The following is a 23,010-nucleotide window of genomic DNA, read 5'->3' as shown; positions in this document are numbered from 1 at the left end:
TGCAAGTGCCTTGGACTTCTTGCTGATAAGCCTCTATTTTCAGCTTATTTCCTAGGGATGGTACACTGGTGGGTACGGAAATACGGGGCATTGGCAATCAACAGATGTGATTGTTTCATTTAATCTGAATTTACTCCTGGGAAAAGCGAATCTGTGCTGTAGTTGCAAACATTTCCCCTGAAAAAGGGTAACGCTGATGCTGAAATGACACCTCTCTTTATATACTTTGCCTTATCTTTTGGTGTAAATGAAACAGTGTGAAAGGATGCTGCTCTGCTGATGCGGGTATTAGTTGCCTTATGTACAGCTGGGACTGTGGGCACAGCAAGCAGAAAGAGGGACACAGTGTGCCAATCATCAATTTATGTTTTTAAACCCCAGACCTGTCAGTGGGAGGTCAAAAGCAGACTGAAGAATTAGAGGTACTGGAGTTAGTTCCACACAAGAATTTGGATTTCCAAAAATGCTCAGCCTTCCCCAGGGAGGGTGGGAGCAGACAGATAAAATGTTTGAATGTTTGTCCCTTCATTGATTGCTCCATCCTCAAAAATAATTCTTGACAGTTTGATCACTGTTGCCTTCATGCTAGACACGACATTTAAGCAGTGTCTGCAGTTCTGTGGGACTTCTCCCATTGAAATACTACTGCTGTGCAATAGGTGATCTTCAGGTACGTAGAAGAGCAGCTGCCACCGCAGGTATGGGGAACCCGATAGCCTCAGGACTGAGGCAGCAGCTGATTGCTCCTGACTGTGGTGCTGTCTGACTGCAATCCCATCCTGTACCCAGAGCTGCTGGGAGGAGAGGATGAGAAGGGAGTTCTTCCACAGCTGGGATGGGGAAGCAACTCTGGAGCCATGGTCTTGTGATCAGATAGCTGGGTGATCCAGTCATGTAGAAAAGCCTCAAGGAAGAGAATATTCTGTGTGATAGAAAAGGGCTTTAAATTTTTTTTTTAACATGTAAATAATCTAATTACATAGTAAGGACCCACCAATTAAATGTCGATAGTAATTACTGGGTGGGAGAAATCACTGCATGAATTCAGGGGTAATTGCAATGAACAGTCCTTGTTTATTGTAGGTGTGGTCTGGCCCAGCTCCAGTATGTGGGGCAGAACAAGGAGTTGTGGGGAGCAGTGAAACGATTCAGTGATGATTTTGTTATCTGAGTAATTATCTTGGACAGAGAGTGGAGGTTTTTTTTTCACTGGGATGGCTACAGACCCTCCTGTAGCACGCTGCTCTCCAGGAGTCCTTCTGTACACTGCCGAGAACAAAATATCTGCCTTTTATCCCTTTCTTAAAAATGTAAGATGTGCTTTTCTCTCCCTAATACTGGTAATTGGCCCTCTTGACAATAAAGCCTCACATACAAGTTTCTTTAGAAATGCAGAAGTGGTGAGAAATTCACTGGGCTTTTCCTGGAGCCAGTTGCTCGTGCCCTTCTATGGACATCTTCGGAGCCTCCTAATGCCATCAGATCAGTGTTCACAAAGAAAGTGGCCTAGAGCATAAAGATGGGGATACTGTGTTCCAGGTTCACAGAGAAACTGGGGAAGAACGGGGTCACAGGCACGGGTGCATTCTCTTGGTGAAAACAAGGCACTGGTGGCAAAGTTCCCTTTCCAGGGTAAGCAACAGCAGAGAGGGCTTTGCAGATGTGCAAAGAGTGAACCTGCGGTTAGAACAGGGCTGTGGCTCTTAAGTGGAAGTTGCTTCCAGTAACCTTTGAGCCTCCCAGCCCTGCACACACAATAAACTTAAAAAAACCCCAACCCTGCAATGTTTTACAGTCTGCTGCCATGTCTTTCCCTCTCCCTTTCTCCAGTCCAAGCAAACTTGATGTGACTCTGTTAAGGTTGTTTACAAGCTAGAGCAGCTTCCAGTTGACTAGTTTTGCATGACGTTTATTTATAGAAAGGAGAAGAGCTGGGGAAGGTGTGATGTGTATGTTTTCTCCCAAGGGGAGGGGCTGTCCTGGTGGCTGCACAGCAACAACTGCAATGTGACAGGAATTGCAGTAACACAACACCTATTTGAACAAAGGTGACATAAAGGAGAGCAAATAGGGAAATAGAAGGAATCCAAGCACTTGGAGGATTCCAGCAGACTCTATAAAGAGTAAATGAGTTAATCCATTGTCACCGGGTCCTTCGAAATTAAAGGCCAAACTGTTTCAAAGCTGGAAGCCAACAACTGATGGCAACTTTTAAATAGGAATGCTTTTATGTGGTTCTTGTTCTGCTCAGGACAGAGCGGGCTTTGATTTGTCCGAGCCTGGTGTCTTGTGCTAGTTCTCAGCCCAGGAGGAGCTAAGCATCCTTGAGGTGGTGTGGAGAGAGGCAGACACACCTTTTATGGACAGATCCATGAGAAAGGACCTGTGGCCTCTTAAGAGGAAATTCTGTGGGATTTAAATACAAAACTGTGACAGCCACCCGCTCTGTTGCAGTTTAAGAGTCGGGACACATCAGCTCTCAGCTCCTACATCTGGTGGTGCCCAGGAGCTCCAGAGCTTGCACTGAAGTCCGGTCAGTGCCCAGGCTCTCCAGCATCATCCTGGAGACATCCTCAGCCCCTCCTGAGGGACGTAAGCTGCTTGAAAATAAAAAGGCAGCCATTGCAGCTTTCAACACAGGGCAGGTGGAGGGGACTGTCCTCCTTTATACTGTTACCTGCTATTCTCTGAGGAGCCAGGGCTAAGGAGAAACTCCCGTTCTGTTTTCTCCTCCATGCTGGGGATTCATGTCTCAGCAGTGAGCTTTATTTAGTAGGCTGGTACTTGTTTGGGAGGGTGTGCTTTGTGCAGAACGAGCTTGAAGTAGATTGAGCCAGAGTGGAAGAATAAGAATCGGACAGTGTTTAGCCCAGTAACCAGTGTTCCCTGAGAGGGGATTAATGTAAGCTGAACAGTCCTTTCTCCAAGGACTGAGTAATGTCTGTCTTATGCAGGTATTGGTTGTAAGGCTTGGATGGGTCTTGGACAAAGACTATAATCCAGAATTGGGTCCTGTGAGTGCCCAGCTTGGGTAGTCCCAGGTCCAGGGTGGCCTGTAGGAGTCCTGCGCTTTGGCTACCACACAGTGTTGGCTCCTCTCCATTTGAAACGTACTGGGACAGCTATTCAGAGTGACATGAGCTCACACACATCTGCAGAAATACCCGAAACGGGGTCCCCCCACCCCATATCAATCACACTGGCTCTCGAGGTCTACCTTTACAAGGACTCGGCAGCTCTGGGGCTCCTTCCTAGGGTGAGGCGTAGGGCGAGCGCTGCCCTGCAGCTTGCGGAGGCCCCGGCGAAGGGTAAGTTGACTCTAGAGCTCAAGGCTGTTGGCTGGGCTCTGGTCCGCAGCTGGAGCAGTCCCATTTCTAGTCATCTGGTGGCTTTGGGCTGACCTCTACTGACAGAGCAGGCAAATGGACGCAGCAGAAGCTGTCAGGGTCTGCAGCTTTGCTTCCGATGCCCTCCTTGTGTTAAATACTCAGTAGATACCTTCCAGATGTCCTGCAGAATACCTCCCCCCATTCCTGGCCTTTTTGCACCCCTTCTGTAATGCTCTGCTCATTGCTTTTGGGTTTTTTTCTATCATCAAACTTCTTCCTCAAAGGCAATAACATAAATAGGTGGAGTTATCTCAGTAGGGAACACTTCTTTGTGCAACAGGCCCTGGTCCCACCTCTGACCTTTTACAAGCAGGTAAGAGCAGAGGAGTGGACACAGCTTCTCGGAGCCTACTTGGTCTTGCTCCACATTTCCCCCCTCTCGTTTCACCTTCCTTAAGTATTCCCCCCGCCCCCCCCCCCCAGCACAGCTTTACTGTAAAGATTCTTATTTAGCCTTGTATCTGGTGTGTAATCTCAGTTCATTAACAGAGTTTTCTTAAATACAAAAATACTTCAAGCCATGTCTCCAGGGGCACATGGGAATTTTGTCTTTTCTCAAACAAAAAACTTCTTTCTCTGTAGTTTCAGAGGGGAACTGGGCAAAGTGATGTCTTGATGCCTCAGCACAGAGGCCTGCAGCCTCTCAGAAGTCTGTGAAGCTGGTTTCCTGAACCTTCCCGGGTCTGATGTGAGAGGTTTAGGGGAAATGGTGCTGCTGGTGCCCTGCAGCAAGGGGAGTGCACCATGCACACAAAGTAGGCATCAGTGTGACGGGCCAAGAGGATACTCTGCAACCCCAAGCAAAGAGGACTGCTGGAAGAAAATGGTGGGACCTTGTGGTGCTTTGCACCTTCACAGGGGGCCACAGCGACTCCCCAAAGCATCCCCTGAAGATTTTCCCTCAAATGATTTAGTCAGCAGCAGATTATGAAACAGAACCCCGGTGTGCCATCTCCTAGCCTCCTCCACCCCAGAGGTGCAGACATGCAGAACAGTTTTCCAGATATCCCTGACTGCCCCTTTGCTAATTCTGCAGGAAAGAACCAGAGAAACACAAATAAATTAATTAAAACTTATTTATAAAACCTTCCAGTAGCCTCAGGAAATCAGGAAAAGATGGTTTTTAGTTACTTGAAAATAAGCACAAGGAAAACAGTCTCAGGAGATTGCAAGCTCTTTTGTCCAACAAAAAAGAAGGTCATTTTCCCCTGTGCTCCAGGAAAGTAGTACCTTTTACCCACAGTGAAATAAGAATAGTCCCAGTCTCAGCAGAATCACTATCATCTAGGGTTTGAAACTAAGTGTGAGTGTCTCCGGCCTTGGCTGACCTGCTGTGTCTCTGATCAAGCATTCTACCTGGTTTCTTCCTCCCTGTCCTGTGGACCTGGTGTGACAGTTTCTACCTGCATCACGTTGTGATCCCCAATCTGAACCATTCGAGCATGTTGAATGATGAGAGACGGGATGCCTCTTGGACCTGGCATCATGTTGTAGTGGCCTGATGGGAGATGAAGTGGTTGGAAAGGAGGGGGACCCATCTGAGCGGGCATGGGGTGACCAGCGGGTGGAGGTGGGTATGCGGCAGGAGGGACAGTCGAAGCAGGGGGGCACCACTGTTGGGGTGATTGCCCCAGCAGCTGCAGCCGTGTTGCTGACAGAGGCACCTGGGGAAGGGAGCCAAGGTTGAGAGCAGCCAAGTTCTGCAGTGTTTGATACTGTTCCTGATACAGCTGTAGTTTCTTTCTCTGAATCAGGTCCCACATGGCTTTCCTCTCATTGATCCTGCTGGTGGTAAAGGTGTTCTGCACTGTCCTGGAGAACCCAGGAGAGTTCTCATCTAATGGCATCAGCCCGCCAAGCGTGCTGGGAATCTGACTCCGCTCCAGGGGGTTCTCCTTGGGCACAAAAGGGATGACTGAGTCACGCTTGGATGGTTTCAGGATGGACTCCATCAGAGCAGTGTTTGTCTGAAACATACACAGGTCGCATGGGAAGTTCTTGGTCAGCAGAAGGATGATGAAAGCAGAGTTTTCCATAGCATCCTGGAAGCAAGTCAGATGGCTGCGTCCGGCAATGAAGAAGTCCTCACAGAGTGTGGCACCATTGGGAACCCCCATGTTCTCCAGCAGGTCCTTGACCCGATGGGCAACAATCTCATCTTGGCTAGCATGCAGGACAACAAAAGTGAAGAACTTTCCCCCGCCTGGCTCTGATGTGGGCACTGGTTCTACAGTCTGAAGAGGAGGAGGCCAGGCTGGAGAGGGGGATGAGTGAAGGGGAGTGGGATATGATAAGTTGGAAGGAGCTCCCTGAAGAGGACGGGGAAGGGTGGAGGAGAAGGAATAGGTAGGAGGAGGTAGGGAATAGGTTGAAATGGAAGTAGGTGCAGCGTTAGAAGGAATGGCTGCTGGAACATGGGAGTCCTCCATGGACATGTGGGCAGGACCAGTATCCACTGTAGCTCTTGAGTCACGAAGACCCGTAGGTAATTGCTTTTCATCTTGCTTTTTGTCTGTGTTTTCTTTTGGTGTATGAGGTTCTGCTGCCACTGTGCTGGAAACATCACTACTTTCGACAGGTTGGTTCACAGCACCCATTGTGGGCAGCTGTGTTTCAGGAATAGGGGGAGTCGGACGACATGAACTGACCTGCAGAACCTTCTCCGGTCGGGGGACTTGGGCACCCGTGTCCTGCCCAGGATGAGAGTTGGGTCTGCTGGTCCAGCTTGTTTCCTGCAGGCCGCAGCTTTGTCTGTCCCCGTCAGGCTGTCCAGCACTGCTGGTGCTCCCTTTGCACAGCCGGCTGGGCTGGGGGACACGCTCGTGGGAAGAAGGTTGGGTGTGAAAAACAACTGTTGGTGACGCACTGATCTCCAAGCAACTGGGGAAAGAGGGACTCTCCAAGGACCGCAAGGTCCGTGGGCCTGAAAGGTCTGAGTTGCCTCCAATCTGCACTGGAGAACTTCTCACCACGTAGTTTGGGCTGGCTGGCTGGAGAAATCCCCTGTCAGAGCTCAGCGTCTGAAATTTGTCACCTGGGCCCATGCTGACAGCAGAGCCATGTTTTTCCTGGTCCTCAGGTGGGATGCTGTTGAGTGTGTCCCCCTGAGTTTCCTTGCTGGCATTGCAGGCTTCGGTGGCAGCCTGGCGGGCTCTGTCCACGGCTTCATGACTGCACAGTTTTTCCTCCGCCAACACTGAGTAGATCTGTGCCAGAAGCGCCATGGCACCTGCATCCAGCTGGGGAGGCTGCAAATCCTCCCCATCTTCCTGCACTCCTGTAGCACCCAGTTTGGTCTGGTGGACATACTGGGCTGCCCGGTTATCTCCCAAGGCATCCAAACAAATTCTTGCATCCACTTCTTGCCCCAGAGTAAGCAGGACCATGGCTCGCAGTAATTTGCTGCTGGGCCCAGATATCAAGTGCTTCAGTTTATATTTGAGGCTAAGGAGTTTATCTTGTGGGATCTGAGATAGAACACTAAAAATGTCCTCAAAGCTTGGCTGGAGCTTGGCGCTCTGTGCCATCTCATCAGCTGGTGGCCCAGACGATGGACTGACACAGCATGGATGGAAAAAGCATATTACAGCACTCGGAGCGGAGGTTTGTTTCCCTGTGGTACTCTGTGATGCCCTGGTCGCACTTCATGTACCGCACAAGCGAAAGCTGTTTGCTGCTCAGGGGCTCAGCTCAGAACCAGGGTATCTCTGTCCTGAAGAACCTGTGAAAAGAACACAGTGCGACGTTCAGAAATAGCAGTGTGGGGAGCTGGGGGGGGTCCTCACAAGGCTTGCAGCGCTCCCAGGCTCTCCCTCACAGCTCTCAAGTATTTTTGCATCCACTCAGTGCTTGCAGATCTGCCAGCGCTCCACGCATTATTCCAACTCTGTTATTAAGGAAAGAGCACGTTCTTTGCCTTCATTTCATGTTAATTACAACTGTTTTGAAATAATTGCTGAACTAATAATGTACTTAGGTAAATCCAAGCGTCCGTCTCCTCCAGGCAGCTGGTTCCAGGGCCCTCGCAGGCTCCTTGTGACGGGCGGTCGAGGAATAAAGCGCGCTTAGAGGAAGCCCATTCAAATTGCTGGTGCCAGGAGGGTTGATAACCCAGAGGCATCCTCCCTCAGGCTGCCTAATGTAATTGTGGACATTGTATCTCCATCCACATCTAAACCCTGAGCCCTGCTAAACCCTTGCACTCACCAAAGGCCTCTGACCGGGGCTAAATTAAACAGCAGAACTTGTCCGAGCGGAGGAGCGGGTGCCCGGAGAGCCCAGCCGGGAGGGACACGGCTCGCAGGCACCGACTGAGCCTGGTGGAAAACTTTCCCTATTTAAAGGGAGCACCAGCAAACGTCCCAAAATAGCTCTCAACCGGGGAAAGTTTACAATTTCAAATTGCTTTTTCCCATCTCATGAAAATCCTCTGATTGCCTAATGAACGAGCTCACGCCGAGCCTGAGGAAGTGGCTGGCTCTCATGAAAAACCTCCGGTTCAGTGAAACGGCGGCAGCCGGGAAGGGCCGGCCGGACCTCGGCCGTTCGCCGCTGACTCACCGCAACGCCCCGCTCCCCTCCCGGCTTTCTGCTGCCTCTCCCCGCCCGCCCGCAGCCCTTCGGCCTCGCCTCCTCGGCCGGGCCCTGCGGGAACCGCTTCCCCCCCCCTCCTCCTTCCCCGGCTCCTCCACCCTCCCTCGGCGGCGAAGGGAAGGAAGGGGCCAGCCTACCTCCGGGCCGGTCCTGCTCGCCGGCCTCCCCCCGCCTCGGCGCAGGCGGAGCCGGCTCGTCCCGGGGCCCGCTCGTCCCGGGGCCCGGGGCCGGGCAGGCGAAAGCGGGACGATCGGGGGCCGCGGGAGCCGCCCGCCCCGCTGGCACACGAGGAAGAGGCGAGACCCGGCCGGCAGCGCCGGGGCGGAGCGGGGCGGAGCGAGGGCGGCCGAGCACCGAGGGCGGCCGGGAGCCCCTCGGGGGTGGCCGGTGCGGAGCGGGACTCGGGTGTCCGTGGTAGGAGCGTTTCGGTCCGGGTGAGCTGTCGCCTCTCTCCCCCGAAAAGGGCCGGGGGTAGAGGAGAAGCCCAGCGGTGCGCTAGCCCCGGGCACCGTCTGCAGGTAGCTGGTGTCCTCCACGGGAGCGCCTGAAGGTATTAAAGGCGAGCTGGTGAGGGTAGACTGGGTGCGGAAACGAAGTTTCCCTCTAGTGAGAGACCGCTGGCATTACCTCTGTAAAGTGGCCGGGTTAGCGTGAGCGGGGCTAGAAACCTAAGGGCTGAGGAGAGCAGGAGCGGTACAGGTGCAGCTGAACCTCAGAAGTCTTGGGGACAAAACAGCAACGATGCTTTTCTGCTTAAGACTGAGGCAGAACATGGGACCTGCCGAAAACATTTATTTTTCTTCCTCCAGCAAGGTCAGGGAACATGCAAGTTGTTCAGAGAAGTGATTTGTTAAATGCAAGCATTAAAGTCTAAGCAGAGAACGTAACACTGCAGCTTTAGATATACACAAGAAACAGACATCTCTTTGAATACAGGTCACACTTTATTTTGAAGTCTGCTTGCCATTATTCCAGCCTTAGCACAGGGACCACACCAGGACATAAGTTACCAAAATAAGTTACCTTAGAAATGATTACAAAGGATTGTTTGCTGGGAAAATAACCAGTACCTATCTCCCCTATTTTAGTAACAGGATATCCCATTAGCATGGCAGAGTAACTCCTGGAAAAAGCTGCCTCATTTGCCACCTTCTTAATGGCTGCAAAAGGTTTCATGCATGGAGTTACTTAGACACAAACAGAAGATCGCTGAAGTCATTTATATGACTAGGAAAGATAATCCTACCTTGCTAAGTGTTTCTCTATGAAAGAAAAAGTGTTTGGCTGATCCATAAAGAGAAGTGTCTTCTGGAGAAGCAGCCTCCTGCCCCCAGCTGTTCGTGGTCTGCTGCAGGGCTGAGCCTCTCCGGAAGCACAACATGCAGAAAGGAAGTCATGTCTGTAACACATATTTTTAAACTTGTAGAAGGAGGGAAATGGTATCAAAGGTCAAGCACATCATCCTCTCGATCTCTGCAGCTTGGATGAATTAAAAACAAATCCAACATTAAAAATCAGTTGAGACCAGTTCTCTCCCACAACTTGTCTCAGCAAGAATTAGCCATTCACACATACAGCTGGGCTGACTTAAAAAGCTGTAGTATAGGTCCCTATCTTGCCTTTCAGTGCAGCAGCATGATTTAAAAAAATAGTAAATCACCCCACCTTGGTTATCAAGTCTCCATGCAAACTACATCTTACTGTAAACTCAGCCTGGGACAGGGAGAGAGCAGGAAGCAGTCTTGGCACAACTGGCAGTTGGACACACAATTAAAAGATTAAATGCTGTTCTAGCCAGGGAGCCTTGGCCAGAATAGCTGGAATTCTTCAGAGATCTTCCTCTGGTGCATTAGTTTTTATCTCCTTTGCAGCCAGTGCCACCTCTGTGTCTTTCTCTTTCTCCTCCAGCTTCTCTAGCACTTCACACCCTTCCCCCAGGATCCTGTTTGCTCCCTTTGGCTCTTCGGGTGTCTTAGCCACCTCCTTTGACAATGGAGCTTTGTCTAGCATAGGTGATTTTATATCAGTCACCAAAGCTTTCTTCTTCTGCTTTCTGCTATCCTGTGACACTTTAGCTATTGCCCTGAAGGGACCCACAAGCCAGTTTAGAGGGGTGTTCTGAGTTACATACTCAAACAAGTCATCGAGGGACCTTCGGGCTTCTGCCACACAGTCCTGGCTCTGGGTCAGGGTGGTGGGGGAGAGGTCCTGAAAAGACATAGCACTGGAAAAAGAACTATGGAGCTTGTGGATATTTCGAGTGGCCTGATACACAGCTTCTTGGATGTTGCTGGGAAGGCCTTGGATGCTGGCTTTCAGATTCTCATAAACAGGTTGTAGCTGCTGGGTGATGATACGCAGCATAGCTAGAGTCCGTGACTCTACCTGCTGGGAAAGAGATATAGCTCAGTTACTAGGGCAGATGAGGTGTACACCATCCACAAGAGGCCTGATTAAATATGCCCTTCTAGGGATACCTCTGCTTGGGAGGCAGTTTTAACTTGGTTTCCTTTGGGTTGGGTCAGGCTCCAGTCCACCCACAGCTGATGGAGCTTCTCCTGCCCATCCAGAAGCTTCTGGCCAACCTCCTTTTTCACAGATTCAATCTGATGGGAAAAATGAGAGGAAGAGCTGTATTGCAAGCACACAATCAGAGAAGCACAAGTGCTTCCCTCCCAGGGAGGGATCCAAGATGACATGCAGCTGGTACAGAATGGAGGAAGAGCTTCCATCTGGATAGTAGGGCAGGAAGACTACAGACAGGAGGAAAGAGGAAAAAGCATGTTTGTACCAGTTTTATTGCCAGCTGTAGTCGTGAGAGAGTATCCTGGGTGCTTTGCTTAATGCGCTGCACTTTGTTCAAGGAGTGCTGGTAGGCTCGGTGGCGGACTTTGTTAGAGAGGGAACCCAGACGCACAAAGTAACTCTGTTGCTGTTTCTGCTCCTCCACAGAAGCCATACCAAATCCCTCCACAGTGGTGGCCAGTTTACCTGGAGGAAAGAAGAACAGAGATGCAGCTGTGCTCCACTCCCGCAGCTGTAAGGGGGGGGAAGAGGCAAGATCACCCATTAAAAAATATGAAGGCTGAAGCTTTCTGTGTAAGCAGTAGAGGTTTGTAGTTGCTCAGATATTAAAGGTAGGCTAGTCCCTGCTCAGTATGTTCTCTTCAGATAAGCAGACTTGACAGATAGGTTGAAGCAGGCACCCACGTGTTTATTTGCCTTGAGGCTGATGGGCAAGGACCAGCTAGCAAATGCTTGAACTCTGTCCCATACCATGTGGCAAGTCAGTGTTGACAGACAGCCAACTTGGTGACAAATTCAGAGCTACCTGTCTACTTCAGAAGATGGGTCTTGCAGAGTCAGGTGCTCTCTAGTCATGTGGGAAAGGATTTGCATTTACAACCGCCAACTAAGCATTTTCTCACCTAGTTCCTCCTCTGTCATCGGGAGGTACTGATCCACCAGATCTTCTGATATACCCAGGACAGATTCCACACCACCTGCCACTGCTTGGCTCACTGCCTTGGCTTTGCTTATGCTGTTGGTCACCACTGAATTAGTCTTCTCCACACCCTCCTGGATAGCCTCTCTGCTCTGCTCCAAAGCTGTATTTATTTTGCTAGTTATGGTGCCATATGCAGCATCCAGAGCTGTATTGACTGTAGAAGTGACCACTGATTTGGTCTTCTCAACACCATCCTGAACAGCCCCTTTGGTTAGGTCCATTGCTTCAGTCACTGTGTTGGTCACAAGATCCTTTGCACCCTGGGCAGCCCCTACAGCAGCAGTAATCGTAGAAGCAACTGCAGACTTGGTCAGTCCAACACTGTCCTCCACAATGTGTTTACTGAGGTCCACAGCTTCGGTCACCTTGTTAGTCACAAGGTCCTTGGCACCCTGGGCAGCCTCCACAGCATTGACAATAGTAGAAGCAACTGCAGACTTGGTCAGTCCAACGCTGTCCTCCACAATGTGTTTACTGAGATCCACTGCCTCTGTCACCTTGTTAGTCACAAGGTCCTTGGCACCCTGGGCAGCCTCCGCAGCATTGACGATAGTAGAAGCAACTGCAGACTTGGTCAGTCCAATACTGTCTTCCACCATGTGTTTAGTGAGGTCTACTGCCTCTGTCACCTTGTTAGTCACGAGGTCCTTGGCACCCTGGGCAGCCTCCACAGCACTGTTAACAGTGGAGGCGACCATTGACCTAGTCAGCTTGACACTGTCCCCAACAACATTTTTAGTGAGGCCCACAGCTTCAGTCACTTTATCAGCCATTGCTTCTTTTGCTTCACAGGCAGCATCCATAGCAGATGTCACTTTGGTGGAAACCAGCTGCCTGGTGTCTGAGATTACCTACAACAAGGAGAGGGAAAGTTTTGTTTTTTTAAATCGGTTTTCCCTCCCTGAAGTAGCTTTTCCATATGGCTAAATTGTGCTTGCAGTCTTGTGGGGGAGCTGGGGAAGTCAGTACACCTATATTTACGTGGACATATTCACTTGCACATGCTAAAAGCATCTCTCCAGCTTTCATTAGCTTGCAGTGCTTCCTCTAGCCCATACCAGGGACTGACCTGATGAAGCAGCTGAAATTTATTTCCCCGTATTCTTCTGTACCCATAACAGTTCCATCAAGCAAGACATCAAGTCATGGCTTCCCCAGGAAAAGCCTTTACTTTACCTTATCTGCTGGCTGTTGAAGGAAAGGCAAGTTCTCCTCCAGTTGATCCAGTCCTTTACAGGCATATTCATTTACAAGTGCAACTAGAAAAGACAAGAGGTACCAGTTTATTCTTCAATTTGGAGAGGGGTTTTTGACCCTACAATGGCCAATTCAGGATACACTCATGAAAGCAAGCCAAAAAAGTCACCACCATTCTGGGATGGGGTGTGTGTGTTTTGTTAAAAAGTGAACAAACCCTACAATTTGGCAGGTTCAAGTAGTCTCCATTTTGCCTTCCCAGCTTGCTAGCTATTGGCAGCACATTGCTCAAACTGAAGTGTAATACTTGCCCCTAGTGGGTAGGGTGACTGGTTTAAAGGGTTGAAAAGTGTTGGGATGAGACAGACTGAGCTATATCCAAGATGGACACTGCTACTGCCAGTTGGGATGCTCATAACTGGGAGTGGTGGAGAAAGAGCAGGGAGTTTTTGCTTAGTGACTTAAAGAAACCACAGACAAGAGGCCAAACTTTGTTTCCTCTACCAACAGTTTCATGTCCATGAAATTCAGTGGGTTCATTGAGCAGCTGGGACTGCTGAGTGGAAGACTCAGTGCTACAATTAACTAGAACAATGTGCTACAGGAAATGTATATCACCCAACAGGCACATGAAACTCCCCTCCCCACCTATTCCTCTGTGTAGAAAGGGTCACTCCAGCCTTTTCACTTACTTTGTGGCTCAAGTTGGTTCAGGATGGGCTGTGCCCCACCAACCACGCTACCTACTGCGACAGCAGCCACAGTCTCAGCCACACTGCAGACACCACTGAGGTAAGGATGTGTCTCCTTGGTGTAGTTGTAGGCAGATGAGACCAGGTTGAACGCAGAGTTGAGCAAGGGCAAGCTGGTTACCCGATTGACAGCACTCTAAAACCCAAGAGAAGTGACATTAGAGATCTACCTCAAGCTGTTGAGTGAGTACAAGCCATGTGTCTATCCAGAAAGGTCCTAAGAGGACATCCAGTCTAGCTCCTCATCATTCTTAAACTAAGAGTTGAAGGGACTCATCCAAAGACCACTAGCAAGTCAGCAACAAGCCAGGATTGAAAATTCAAGCTCTGGGCTCATGAATTCTGAGTCACACTGAGTTTCAGCATCAAACCCAGATGTGGAAATAGGACCTGTAAGAGCTCATGTTTCAGAATTACTTGCATTACTTGAGCCAGCCCTGAAGTTCTCTTGAGCAAAAAAGTTAGCTTCTGTTCATACAGTTAATCTTTCTGCTACTCTCAGCCTGGTTTTGAGGTGCTGACCAAAGTTAGTTTATCAGCATTTCTGTCAGCAGATAGTTTAACTGTTGCACGTTAGAGTACTAGCTGTCCTGCCACCTACCGCTTGCTGCTGTTCCTCCGCATTTAGCAGATCTTTTTTTGTGGTCTTTTCTGATGCCATACTGAATTCAACTGCAGCTGAAAGGAAAAACAGCATGAGTACAACAATTTCCTTCAGTGAATTAAAGTTTTAGTAAAATTAGTGAAAAGCAGAGGGCAAAGTTGGGATCCATCATTCCGCATGTCCTAGGAATATTAGAGTGACATCACTAATCTTTCTTGCAAGGGTATGAATATATTTGAGACTCCATGATTTATGATGTGCAAATATTTATGCAGGACAAGGACTGTACCACCCAGTCACCTCCCTCAATCCCCAAACAGCCAAATACTTTAAATAACCATTGTACTTATTTTATTGCTGATAACATTTGACTGGCTTCAAAGTTGCAGGTTAGAAGTGGGTGAGAACTATCTTGCATGTCATGCATTTTCTCTGTTAGAAATACTTCTGGTTCAGCTTCCCACTACACAGGCTCTTTGCTGGCCAAGGACTGGAACACTTGACGGAAAGATGCACCCTGCAGAAGCAGGGCTAACAGTGGGAATCACTGAATGTTGTCTCACTCGATCATGACATTGCTGTCCTTCTAACAAGTCCTGCTGAAATGCAGCTGCAGCAGGGCTTGTTACAACAGTAGTATAAGTAATTTTTTAGTTTTAATTTTCAAAACAAGACAAGCTCAAATAGTTTAATAATGGAGTTTAAAATTAGAAATATTTAAATAAAAAAAACACTGCCTGAACTTGTTTAATACCCTGTAAGGGGGTAAAGCCCTCAGTTTTCACCCACTTTGTCTGAAGTAGAGATGGTTTTGCGATGGCTTAATCCATTTTCCTCTGAGGGGGAGGAAGAGACTGGCAGGACTTCAGCTCTCCTCCAGAAAGGTGTCAGGGCCAGAGACTGAACAGAGATGCTGAAACAGCAATAGGCATATTTTACCTTCTTGAAAAGTGTCTGGAGTTTATAGCCCCTCTCCTCTGAAGTACCCTTTGCAAAGGACATTGAGATGAGAGTCATCTGAGTCATTCCACTATGCCTGTGCTCATAGTGAGGAACTTTGTTATCAGCTTCCCCACCACTGGTAACTCCAGCAACACTGGCAGTCTCACAGCTCTGGGAAGGATATGAAAATCCTTCAAAGTTTTCCTAGAAGCATGAGCCAGGTTTCGCAGCTGCAGCATTCTGGCTACCTTGAAACTTGCCTTCCCATCCTACTAACCAGCTAGGCAGGAAATCCCTCCTCACTTCCTGTGAAACCAAGTCTCAGAAGTATTCTCGTTACATAATGGGATTAAAGAAGTATAAAAAGAAGTATAAAAGTGATGCAATATCTTGAATGTGTATTGGCATCCCCAGCATAGACCTAGGTCGGTATCTGGACACTCCAGTATCGTGCGATAAATCCAGGATTACTTCTCAGCCTTAGTCAGGCACAGCAGGGATTTCAGCATATTTGCTCTTCAGTGCAGTGTCTGCTTTTCTCTCCCTTGCCAGTTAATTCCTATTCTTAGAATTGCTATGGCATTTTCCAATGAAAAACCCCCAAACCAAAATTCCTCACTAACCGGATTCCCAAGCCAAGCACTGCTGCTCCAGGCTCACTGGCAGATTCTACCAAAAAAATTTGCCATCTGATTTGTGACAGAGGCCATTGTCTTGTTTCTTATGTTCTTTGACTTGTGTAAGGTTTTTATTTTGCTGTGGAAACAGGAACAGAGAGCTGGGGAAGAAGTAGTGAAACAACCATGGATAGAGCTAAGGGGGACATCTCAGGAGGTAACTTGGCAGGACATCAAATATTGCTGCATTAACCATGCAATTAGTCAGCATTTTAGTGAGATTCAAACAAGGCAGGGATGCAGAGTGCTACATGTCTGCAGCAAAAGTTGTTGCAAAAGTTGTCACAAAAGTTGGGACCTCCAGCCTCTCAAGCAAGAAGCCCAGATCCAGCCAGCGCACTTCTGCACAATCCTGGTAACCACCCTGCCTGGGGGGCTGCCCCATTTAACAGCACAGCGAAAATACGGCTTGAACTTTATCAGCCTGGGAGAACTTCTAGAAAACTGCTCCAAAGAAAAGCAGGGCTTGAACATAAAGTCTCAGTCCCAAAGTCCACAGAGTTTGCTCAGTTAGTGGTTGTTCGCCTTGCTCTGCTTCAGGGCAAGTTTGTTGGTTTTTTTGAAGCCAAGTAGGCTGAATAAGTCTGCAGCCCTGTCATGGGGCAAAGCACAACTATTTCAATACCATTACAAACAACCCCTTTGCTCAGTTATTTTACTTCTAGACAGGTAGGAAAAAACCTCAAACTGCAGAGTGTCTTACTGACCTTGGTGTCAGGGTTAGCACACAGAGGCACACCACAGCAAAAAAAAAAAGGAGGAAAGGACTCTAGTATGCTAGCATAAGTCAGGAGTAAATCCTTGGCTGATGTAAAAACTAGTGCAAGGTTAGAATCAACCTCTGAAGTACTAGGAGCCCATCTTAATTATGGGTGCAGCTGTGTCAGTGACAATCCTTGCAGCACAGTCACATTAGAACATCATTTGCTTTCCTCTGTGTAGGAGGAATCGGCATGCGTTGCAAACACCAGTATTTGTTGTATGGGCATGTCTTCACGAGCTCACAGTATGGTTTTATTTTCTCTTTCTAGTCTCTTCCCTACAAAAGTGCAAAACAGACCTTGTTTTACTTCAGAGAGTGGAGGAAAGCACAGTGCTTAGCAACTCTGGGTCAGTTGTTTCAGAATCCTTTGGAGAAAGGCACAGCTTCAAGCCAGCATAGTTGCAAGTGGGAATCCCAGCAGGCAGACCCCGTGCATGGGAACCACCAGGCAGAAAAGCACAAACAGCATCACTGTTTGCTTTGGTTACAGTTTGCTTTGTATGAAAATTATGATCAGATGATTTCATACCATTGGTACATCAGAAATTATTAGGTCACTGCTGGAGAAAGTTCTTGAAATGGGTAGTTTCAGAAAGATGAAACTCTTCAGTGCACGTTTCTAGCATGGCACAATAGCTTAACTGCTGATGATTGCCCAATTTGGCACAAGTCTCAGCTCAGTGAAATGGCAAGGGCAATGGCACCCAAACTGCTACCCATTTTCCCTGCCTCGGACTGTCACAGCCAGTGCAACATGCTAGCCTGGCAGAAGAGCAAGTACTTTCCTGCTGGGGTAAGCACCGCCTTTGATTTCTGTCACTCTGACAATGACCAGCATACATAAAGCTAGTTCTTTAACTTGTGCAAAGTTTTTATTTTTCCTGTGGAAAGAAGCTCTGCCCCATGAAGATAGCCTGCTGTTACATTGTCCTGCAGACAGAGAGGTAGGATCTTGTTGTTCAGGAAGCTTTTCTCCTTTCCAAATGTGGTTTTTTTCTCCTTTCCAAATGTGTTTTACCTTGGAAAGACAGATTGAGCCATAGCTAGCGTGCCTGGTTCAATAGCTTAACTGGCAATTCCTTAATGACCATTTAGGAAAACAAAGCTAAATTTAGTGCTTTAGATATGAGCAGGGCAGGCCAATCTGGGCAAAGGTATTAATTTGTGGTTAAAGCACTTATTTACATTCTTTGAGATTTGCCACTGATACCCCAGTACCCATAAATGCAGTCAGCAGAACTGGGTCACAGGATGTCTGCTGCAGTGGGAAATGGCACTGCCCGCAGCCAAGGGAGTTGTTTGCAAGTACTCTGAGGGCAGGGTTAGTTTTGGGAGGAGGATGAGATGATTTTCAGCTTTGACCTTCAGACATTAGTTCCAGAATTGGTGGCAGAGATGCCCATCTAACCCTTCTGGAAAAGTCATCAGCATTAGGGAACCTCAAAGATTAAAGCCACTTTTGCAGATGGAGGGCAGGTTTCCCCCCCCCACTTCCAATGGAAATTAGGTACCACAGCCAGTGGCCCATTACTAGGTCAGTAACTCCTTGGAACAGTGAGTATATAAGCTATCCAAGCTATGAGAATTTGGATGTATTTTAGGAAAGAGAGGGAGTTTAATTAAAACAGATTCTGGGCTTTCCAGTACTTTCCATTTACCAGTTTTTCCATGAGGACAGACTCAGTTTCAGACAGAAGCTATAACTTGCAGAGCAAGCAGCATGCTGCTTGCTTTTTAACACACATTTTCATCTGGAAGTTTCAGCAGAACCGGCTTCAGTAATTGAAGTCCTTCACAGCCATACATGAAACTACAGTTTCAGGTAATCGCAACCACATTTAAGAATCCTGTTAGCCTTGACAAACACTAAGCTAGTTTGCTAAGTGCTCCCTCCAGCAAGCTGGCAGAGCCATGCATGACTGCAGCCTCCGTCTGCAGAAAGACAGTGCTCTTGAGCAAGAAAGTTACCTTGTCACTCGGGCCGCCCCCTTTGTTAACACCATTATCATGCCTACACCAAATAATCATGTGAAATAGCTACAGGCAGGTCTGGCAGCACTGTCAACAGGAAGAGAATGCCCAACTGATCCATCTGCCCCCCAAAGCACATACCGCTTCCCAAAACGTCGACACAAGTCAGCAGTGTTGTCCAGGGTGCACGTCACACGCTGTCCCTGTGTGGCTGGGTGGGAGAGCCACCTCCTGCAGCCCCCCTGACACAGCTTTGATCTTCACCAGATGATAATCAGAAACAAGCTTTCACACCCAAAGGTGCTCAATCACAGATCAGAGACCCATAGCATTACCAAGAAGTCACCTCAGGGCTAGGAAGAAGCGTTTAGGGAAGAATTCAAAGCCTTTCAGCTCTTCCCCAAAGCACAGCAGATGCAGCACGACTCTGTATGGTGTCACCTTTGGCCTCAAAAAGCCAAGACACCCCCCCACCCACAGATGGGGGAAAGCTGCAGAGACATAACACACAGCTCTCCGCTTTCCCCAGGAGCTGGAAAAGCCCCGTGAGCACAGCTGGGGGAACACAGCCCCTCAGCAGGTACATTTTTTAGCCCCAGTGCTCCCCAGGGCCAGGAGCCGAGGCCTCTAGGGATGAGCCAGCTCCAAACCCAGCCTTCACCCTCCATCCCTGTGAAGGCTGCAAAAAACCACCCGAGGCCAGGGGCTGCAGAGCCCCTGGGGAAGCAACGGACAACTTTGGGGAGTCCCTCTCCCCCCATTCCAAGCCACAAACGCCTCCCCACCAGCCCCACCTTACCTGCCACCTCCGCTCCCCAGCGCTGACAGGATGGGGAATGCTGGGCCTCGCCCCACATAAATACCCCAAGGGCCCGATGAGCAGCTGAGGGAGCCAATCGGAATGCTGCAGGTGCTGGCCTGGCCAATGGGGAGGGGATGGGAGAGGGGAGGGGCGGGCGGTGTCTGTGGGGCGGGGTGAGGGAGGCAGGTGAGGGGCTTGGGGGGGTCCGTCCAGGGACCTGATGGCCGTGGGGTGGGTGGGGGTCCTGCTGTTTGTCCTCCCCCCCCGAGGGACATACCTGTCGGGGTGTCCCAGAGGGCCCTTATGGAGGTCACCCGTCCCCATGCGCTTTGGCCTTGGGGGCCGTGCTGTGGAGAGGGATGCACCCCCCACACACACCCCGGCATGGCGGGGTGCTGAGGGACACAGGCGCTGGAAGTCTACGGAGATCTGTCCCACGGTTGCGAAATGGGCTCAGCCCAGCAGCCTGCAGGCACCGCTCCTGTTCCCCTGCTCTTGCACGCCTCATCCTGCTTGCCACCACGTTGACCCAAATGCACTGCCTTGCTTCTGGGAGCCAAGAAAGGCCTGGCCAGAGAGTGAGCTATTCCTGCAAACACCGGAGCAAAGACCTGCTGGCAAAGGTGTGTCTGTGCTGCTAGGGACACGGATTCAAGCGTGGGCCTTGCCCGCCGTCCACAGTGGGGATGTGAAAGACGTCCTCAGACTGGGTTTAGCTGTATGTCCTGGTTTTGGCTGGGATAGAGTTAATTTTCTTTGTAGTAGCTGGTATAGTGCTGTGTCTTGGGTTCAGTATGAGAAGAATGTTGATAACGCACTGATGTTTTCGGTTGTTGCTAAGTAATGTTTATACTAAGTCAAGGATTTTTCAGCTTCTCATGCCCAGCCAGCAAGAAGGCTGGAGGGGCACAAGGAGTTGGGAGGGGACACAGCCAGGAAAGCTGACCCAAACTCCCAAAGGAATATTCCATACCATGTGACATCATGCCCAGTACATAAACTGGGGGGAGTTGGCCGGAGGGGGATCGCATCTCAGGAACTAGTTGGGCATTGGTCAGCGAGTGGTGAGCAATTGCATTGTGCATCACTTGTTTTGTATATTCCAATCCTTTTGTTCTTATTGTAATTTTATTATTGTTATTACTATCATTATTAGTTTCTTCCTTTCTGTTCTACTAAACTATTCTTATCTCAACCCATGAGTTTTACCTTTTTCCTTCTGATTCTCTCCCCCATCCCCCTGGGTGGGGGGGAAGTGAGTGAGTGGCTGCGTGGTGCTTAGTTGCTGGCTGGGGTTAAACCATGACACCGTAGCACTGGAGCTGCTTGGAAAGAGGGTGCTGGGGCAGGAATTCAGCCCCTGTCCCCCAGGTTGGAGGACCTGTTCCCCAGGTGGGCACGTGCAGGGTCAGCCAGTGCCAGCAGGCAGCTTGTGCTTGGCTTTTTCCAAAGAGCAGCTGCGTTAGCAGCCAGTAGCACAGCTGGAAAGTCCATGCATGGGTGGTGGGGCTCAGCACAGCAACAGCTGCTCTTGGGCTGGTCCATGGCGTCACAGACATTGTCAAGAAGCCCCAGAGAAGCAGGACATGGTGTCTGTGATCTGAAAACATCACTTAGCCATGACATTTTCTTGGCAAATCTCTCCTACCCTGCAGCATGGGTGCTGTAACTACGCAAGGAGTAAGACATGCTCTCCCACTCTCAGCCTTTGCCTGGCTACAGCAAATAGATGATGGTGAAATACACTGCTTCTCAAGTTTGCTGTGATTTTCAAGATAGGGATTGCCTTTTATTTTTATACTTGCAGAGGGCCCAGCAATGCAGAACTCTGAGACTGCCTGGGGGAAGTTTGGGCTTCTTAATAGCAATAACAAATAATGAAAATTTTAGTTAACGCTTTGCTTTTCCATTTGTGCCTTTTCATCTTCAGATCTCAAAAACTGGTTTGAAACCATCAATTAAGCTTCCTGTTGTCTGTTTTCAACATCAGTGGGGGAGGAAACTGAGGCACAGGTAAGAATTGTATGAAGTCTTCTAAAGCTATTAAACTGATTGAGTCACCTTGTTTTTGGCCAGTGAATGCAGGAGTCCTTGGGTCTCATTTCTGTATTGTCCACAGTAAGCCATGAAGGCAGTGGGAGCAGGAGATTGTCAATGGTTTTTGAAAATGTGCTGTTAAGCTGACAAAAATGTGGACAATTATCACTTCTCAGCTTTAAGGTTAGAAGGAATCCCCCTCCTTAATCAGACTTATCATGGAGTCATTGGCTGTAAAGACCTCTGGAGGTCAGGTAGTCCAACCTGTTGCTGAAGACAGGAGTATTAGCAATGCCAGGTCAGGTCAGCCATGGGCTTTGTCAAGCTGAGTCTCGAAAAGCTCCCAGGGATGGAGATCTCACACAGCCTCTGTGGGTATTGGATCCAGTATTGCATCACGCTCCTAATGAAGAAGCAGTTCCTAATGTCCACTCTGAACTTCTCCAGCTACAAATTGTGGCTTTTGCCTCTTGTTTTACCACTTGCACTGCTGAGAAGAGTTTTTGCAACATTTGTCTCTGTGAGATAAACTTCATATTCTAGCATTACCTGGGAACCTTTCATCTAACAAACTCCCTGACAGTGCATGGTCCCTCCTTTGATCTCATTCCCTTCACAGGGTAAATTGCAGTTTTGAAGTGTTCAATGCTGAAGCTGATTAGCAGGTGTCACATTTATAGGCTGTGATGTGTGTACGGGAAAGAATGGACATTCTTGTCTGTCCTCTAATGATCTGATGACAAGTTTTGGTTTTTTTTTCAGGAGCCAGGAATCAGGAAATTAGTCCTGTGTTTTTCTGAATGTTGGCCTGTATATGGACAGTGGCTTTACCTCAGCTAAAGTGTGAATGATGCAAATTGTTAGTTAGTTCATGGGTGTGAAGTGCCTGAGTAGGTCAGTTGCAGTGGTGATGGTGAAAGTCTCATGAGGCAGGTTGTATTTCATCACCTAAGTGTGTAAAACAGTACTATCTGCTCGATACACCATCATGTGGCTTGTCATGTGGCACAGACGAATGTGAGCAGAAGTGGCAAGTGGTTTGCATGAGATAACATCGGTAATTATAATTAATTAATAAGACAGTATTTAATATCTAAAGTGTAGGTTTAGATACTAGGTCAAAATACCAATGCTTGGAGCTCCTGCTGAGTGGTAGACCTGCCTGCAATGCCAGAACACTGAAAACATGGGGATTGCAATTTCAGAGCAAAGGTTTGCATGATTATTTCTGTGATTCTTGTTACTGTATAAACGCCACATACTTAAAGCCGAGATAAAATCAGTTCTAAGAAGTTTGGTGGGCGTGGGAAGGGCGTAGGAGGAAGCAGAGAAACATGTTTGGGGAAGAGAAAGGGAGTCGTGTTGGCTGGAGTGAACGAGCCCTGTGGCACTGGGCAGCGCTTCCCACAAAAGGCAGCATCATGTCAGTAACTGCGGCCTTTGTGTAAATGCTGCATCATCAAGACATGGGGCAGAATCCTTTGGTGATGCCTAGACATAAGCCCCATCTCCCATGCCTGTCGACAGCCAGGAAACCCCACTCCTCTGCAGCGCTGCTGCTAGCTTACAGCTCTTGTTTCAGCTGCGTCCTGGGGTCTGCATGGCTTCTCAGTTATCCCAGTTCTGTTTGGATTTCTGTTAAGTGGAACACATGCAGGTATGTGGAGGATTTGGAGGATCAGGCCCTTATGTTGGGTCCCCACTGTTGGGCGCAATTCCTTTCCCTGCTCTGAGGTGCGTCACAGCTCAGCATCGTCTCTCTGGGGACCAGAGGC

The 23,010-nt window shown here is 48.9% G+C and overlaps 2 protein-coding genes across 3 annotated transcripts; both read right to left on the bottom strand.

Moving 5' to 3' along the window:
* Positions 1 to 4,447: 4,447 nt before the first annotated feature.
* TICAM1 (TIR domain containing adaptor molecule 1) lies at positions 4,448 to 8,664 on the bottom strand. 2 transcript variants are annotated; one of them, XM_075038040.1, is made up of 2 exons: positions 8,120 to 8,664; positions 4,448 to 7,110 (listed from the first exon to the last, which is right to left on the bottom strand). In XM_075038040.1, the coding sequence occupies exon 2, from the start codon at positions 6,914 to 6,916 to the stop codon at positions 4,742 to 4,744; it is 2,175 nt and encodes a 724-aa protein (XP_074894141.1). In that variant the 5' UTR covers positions 6,917 to 7,110; positions 8,120 to 8,664; the 3' UTR covers positions 4,448 to 4,741. The 2 variants fall into 2 exon arrangements, with proteins under 2 accessions (XP_074894141.1, XP_074894142.1); XM_075038041.1 differs by lacking the exon at positions 8,120 to 8,664 and adding an exon at positions 7,362 to 7,839.
* Positions 8,665 to 8,907: 243 nt separating this feature from the next.
* Positions 8,908 to 19,231, bottom strand: LOC142035699 (perilipin-3-like). Its single transcript, XM_075038042.1, has 8 exons — positions 19,196 to 19,231; positions 14,041 to 14,117; positions 13,380 to 13,575; positions 12,667 to 12,749; positions 11,411 to 12,341; positions 10,774 to 10,973; positions 10,460 to 10,588; positions 8,908 to 10,367 (listed from the first exon to the last, which is right to left on the bottom strand). The coding sequence occupies exons 2-8, from the start codon at positions 14,098 to 14,100 to the stop codon at positions 9,810 to 9,812; spliced, it is 2,157 nt and encodes a 718-aa protein (XP_074894143.1). The 5' UTR covers positions 14,101 to 14,117; positions 19,196 to 19,231; the 3' UTR covers positions 8,908 to 9,809.
* Between the last annotated feature and the right edge of the window lie 3,779 nt (positions 19,232 to 23,010).

Source organism: Buteo buteo, chromosome 10, assembly GCF_964188355.1.
Source record: "Buteo buteo chromosome 10, bButBut1.hap1.1, whole genome shotgun sequence".
NCBI classification, from domain to species: domain Eukaryota; kingdom Metazoa; phylum Chordata; class Aves; order Accipitriformes; family Accipitridae; genus Buteo; species Buteo buteo.
This window is presented reverse-complemented; position numbering and strand designations above follow the sequence as displayed.

Coding starts and splice junctions, on each gene's coding strand:
- LOC142035699 (XM_075038042.1), bottom strand. CDS start 14,100: ATGGCATCAGAAAAGACCACAAAAAAAGATCTGCTAAATGCGGAGGAA. Junction 12,342..12,666: donor TTCAACAGCCAGCAGATAAG/GTAAAGTAAAGG, acceptor TCCTTGTTGTAG/GTAATCTCAGACACCAGGCA. Junction 10,368..10,459: donor AAACTGCCTCCCAAGCAGAG/GTATCCCTAGAA, acceptor CTTTCCCAGCAG/GTAGAGTCACGGACTCTAGC.
- TICAM1 (XM_075038040.1), bottom strand. CDS start 6,916: ATGGCACAGAGCGCCAAGCTCCAGCCAAGCTTTGAGGACATTTTTAGT.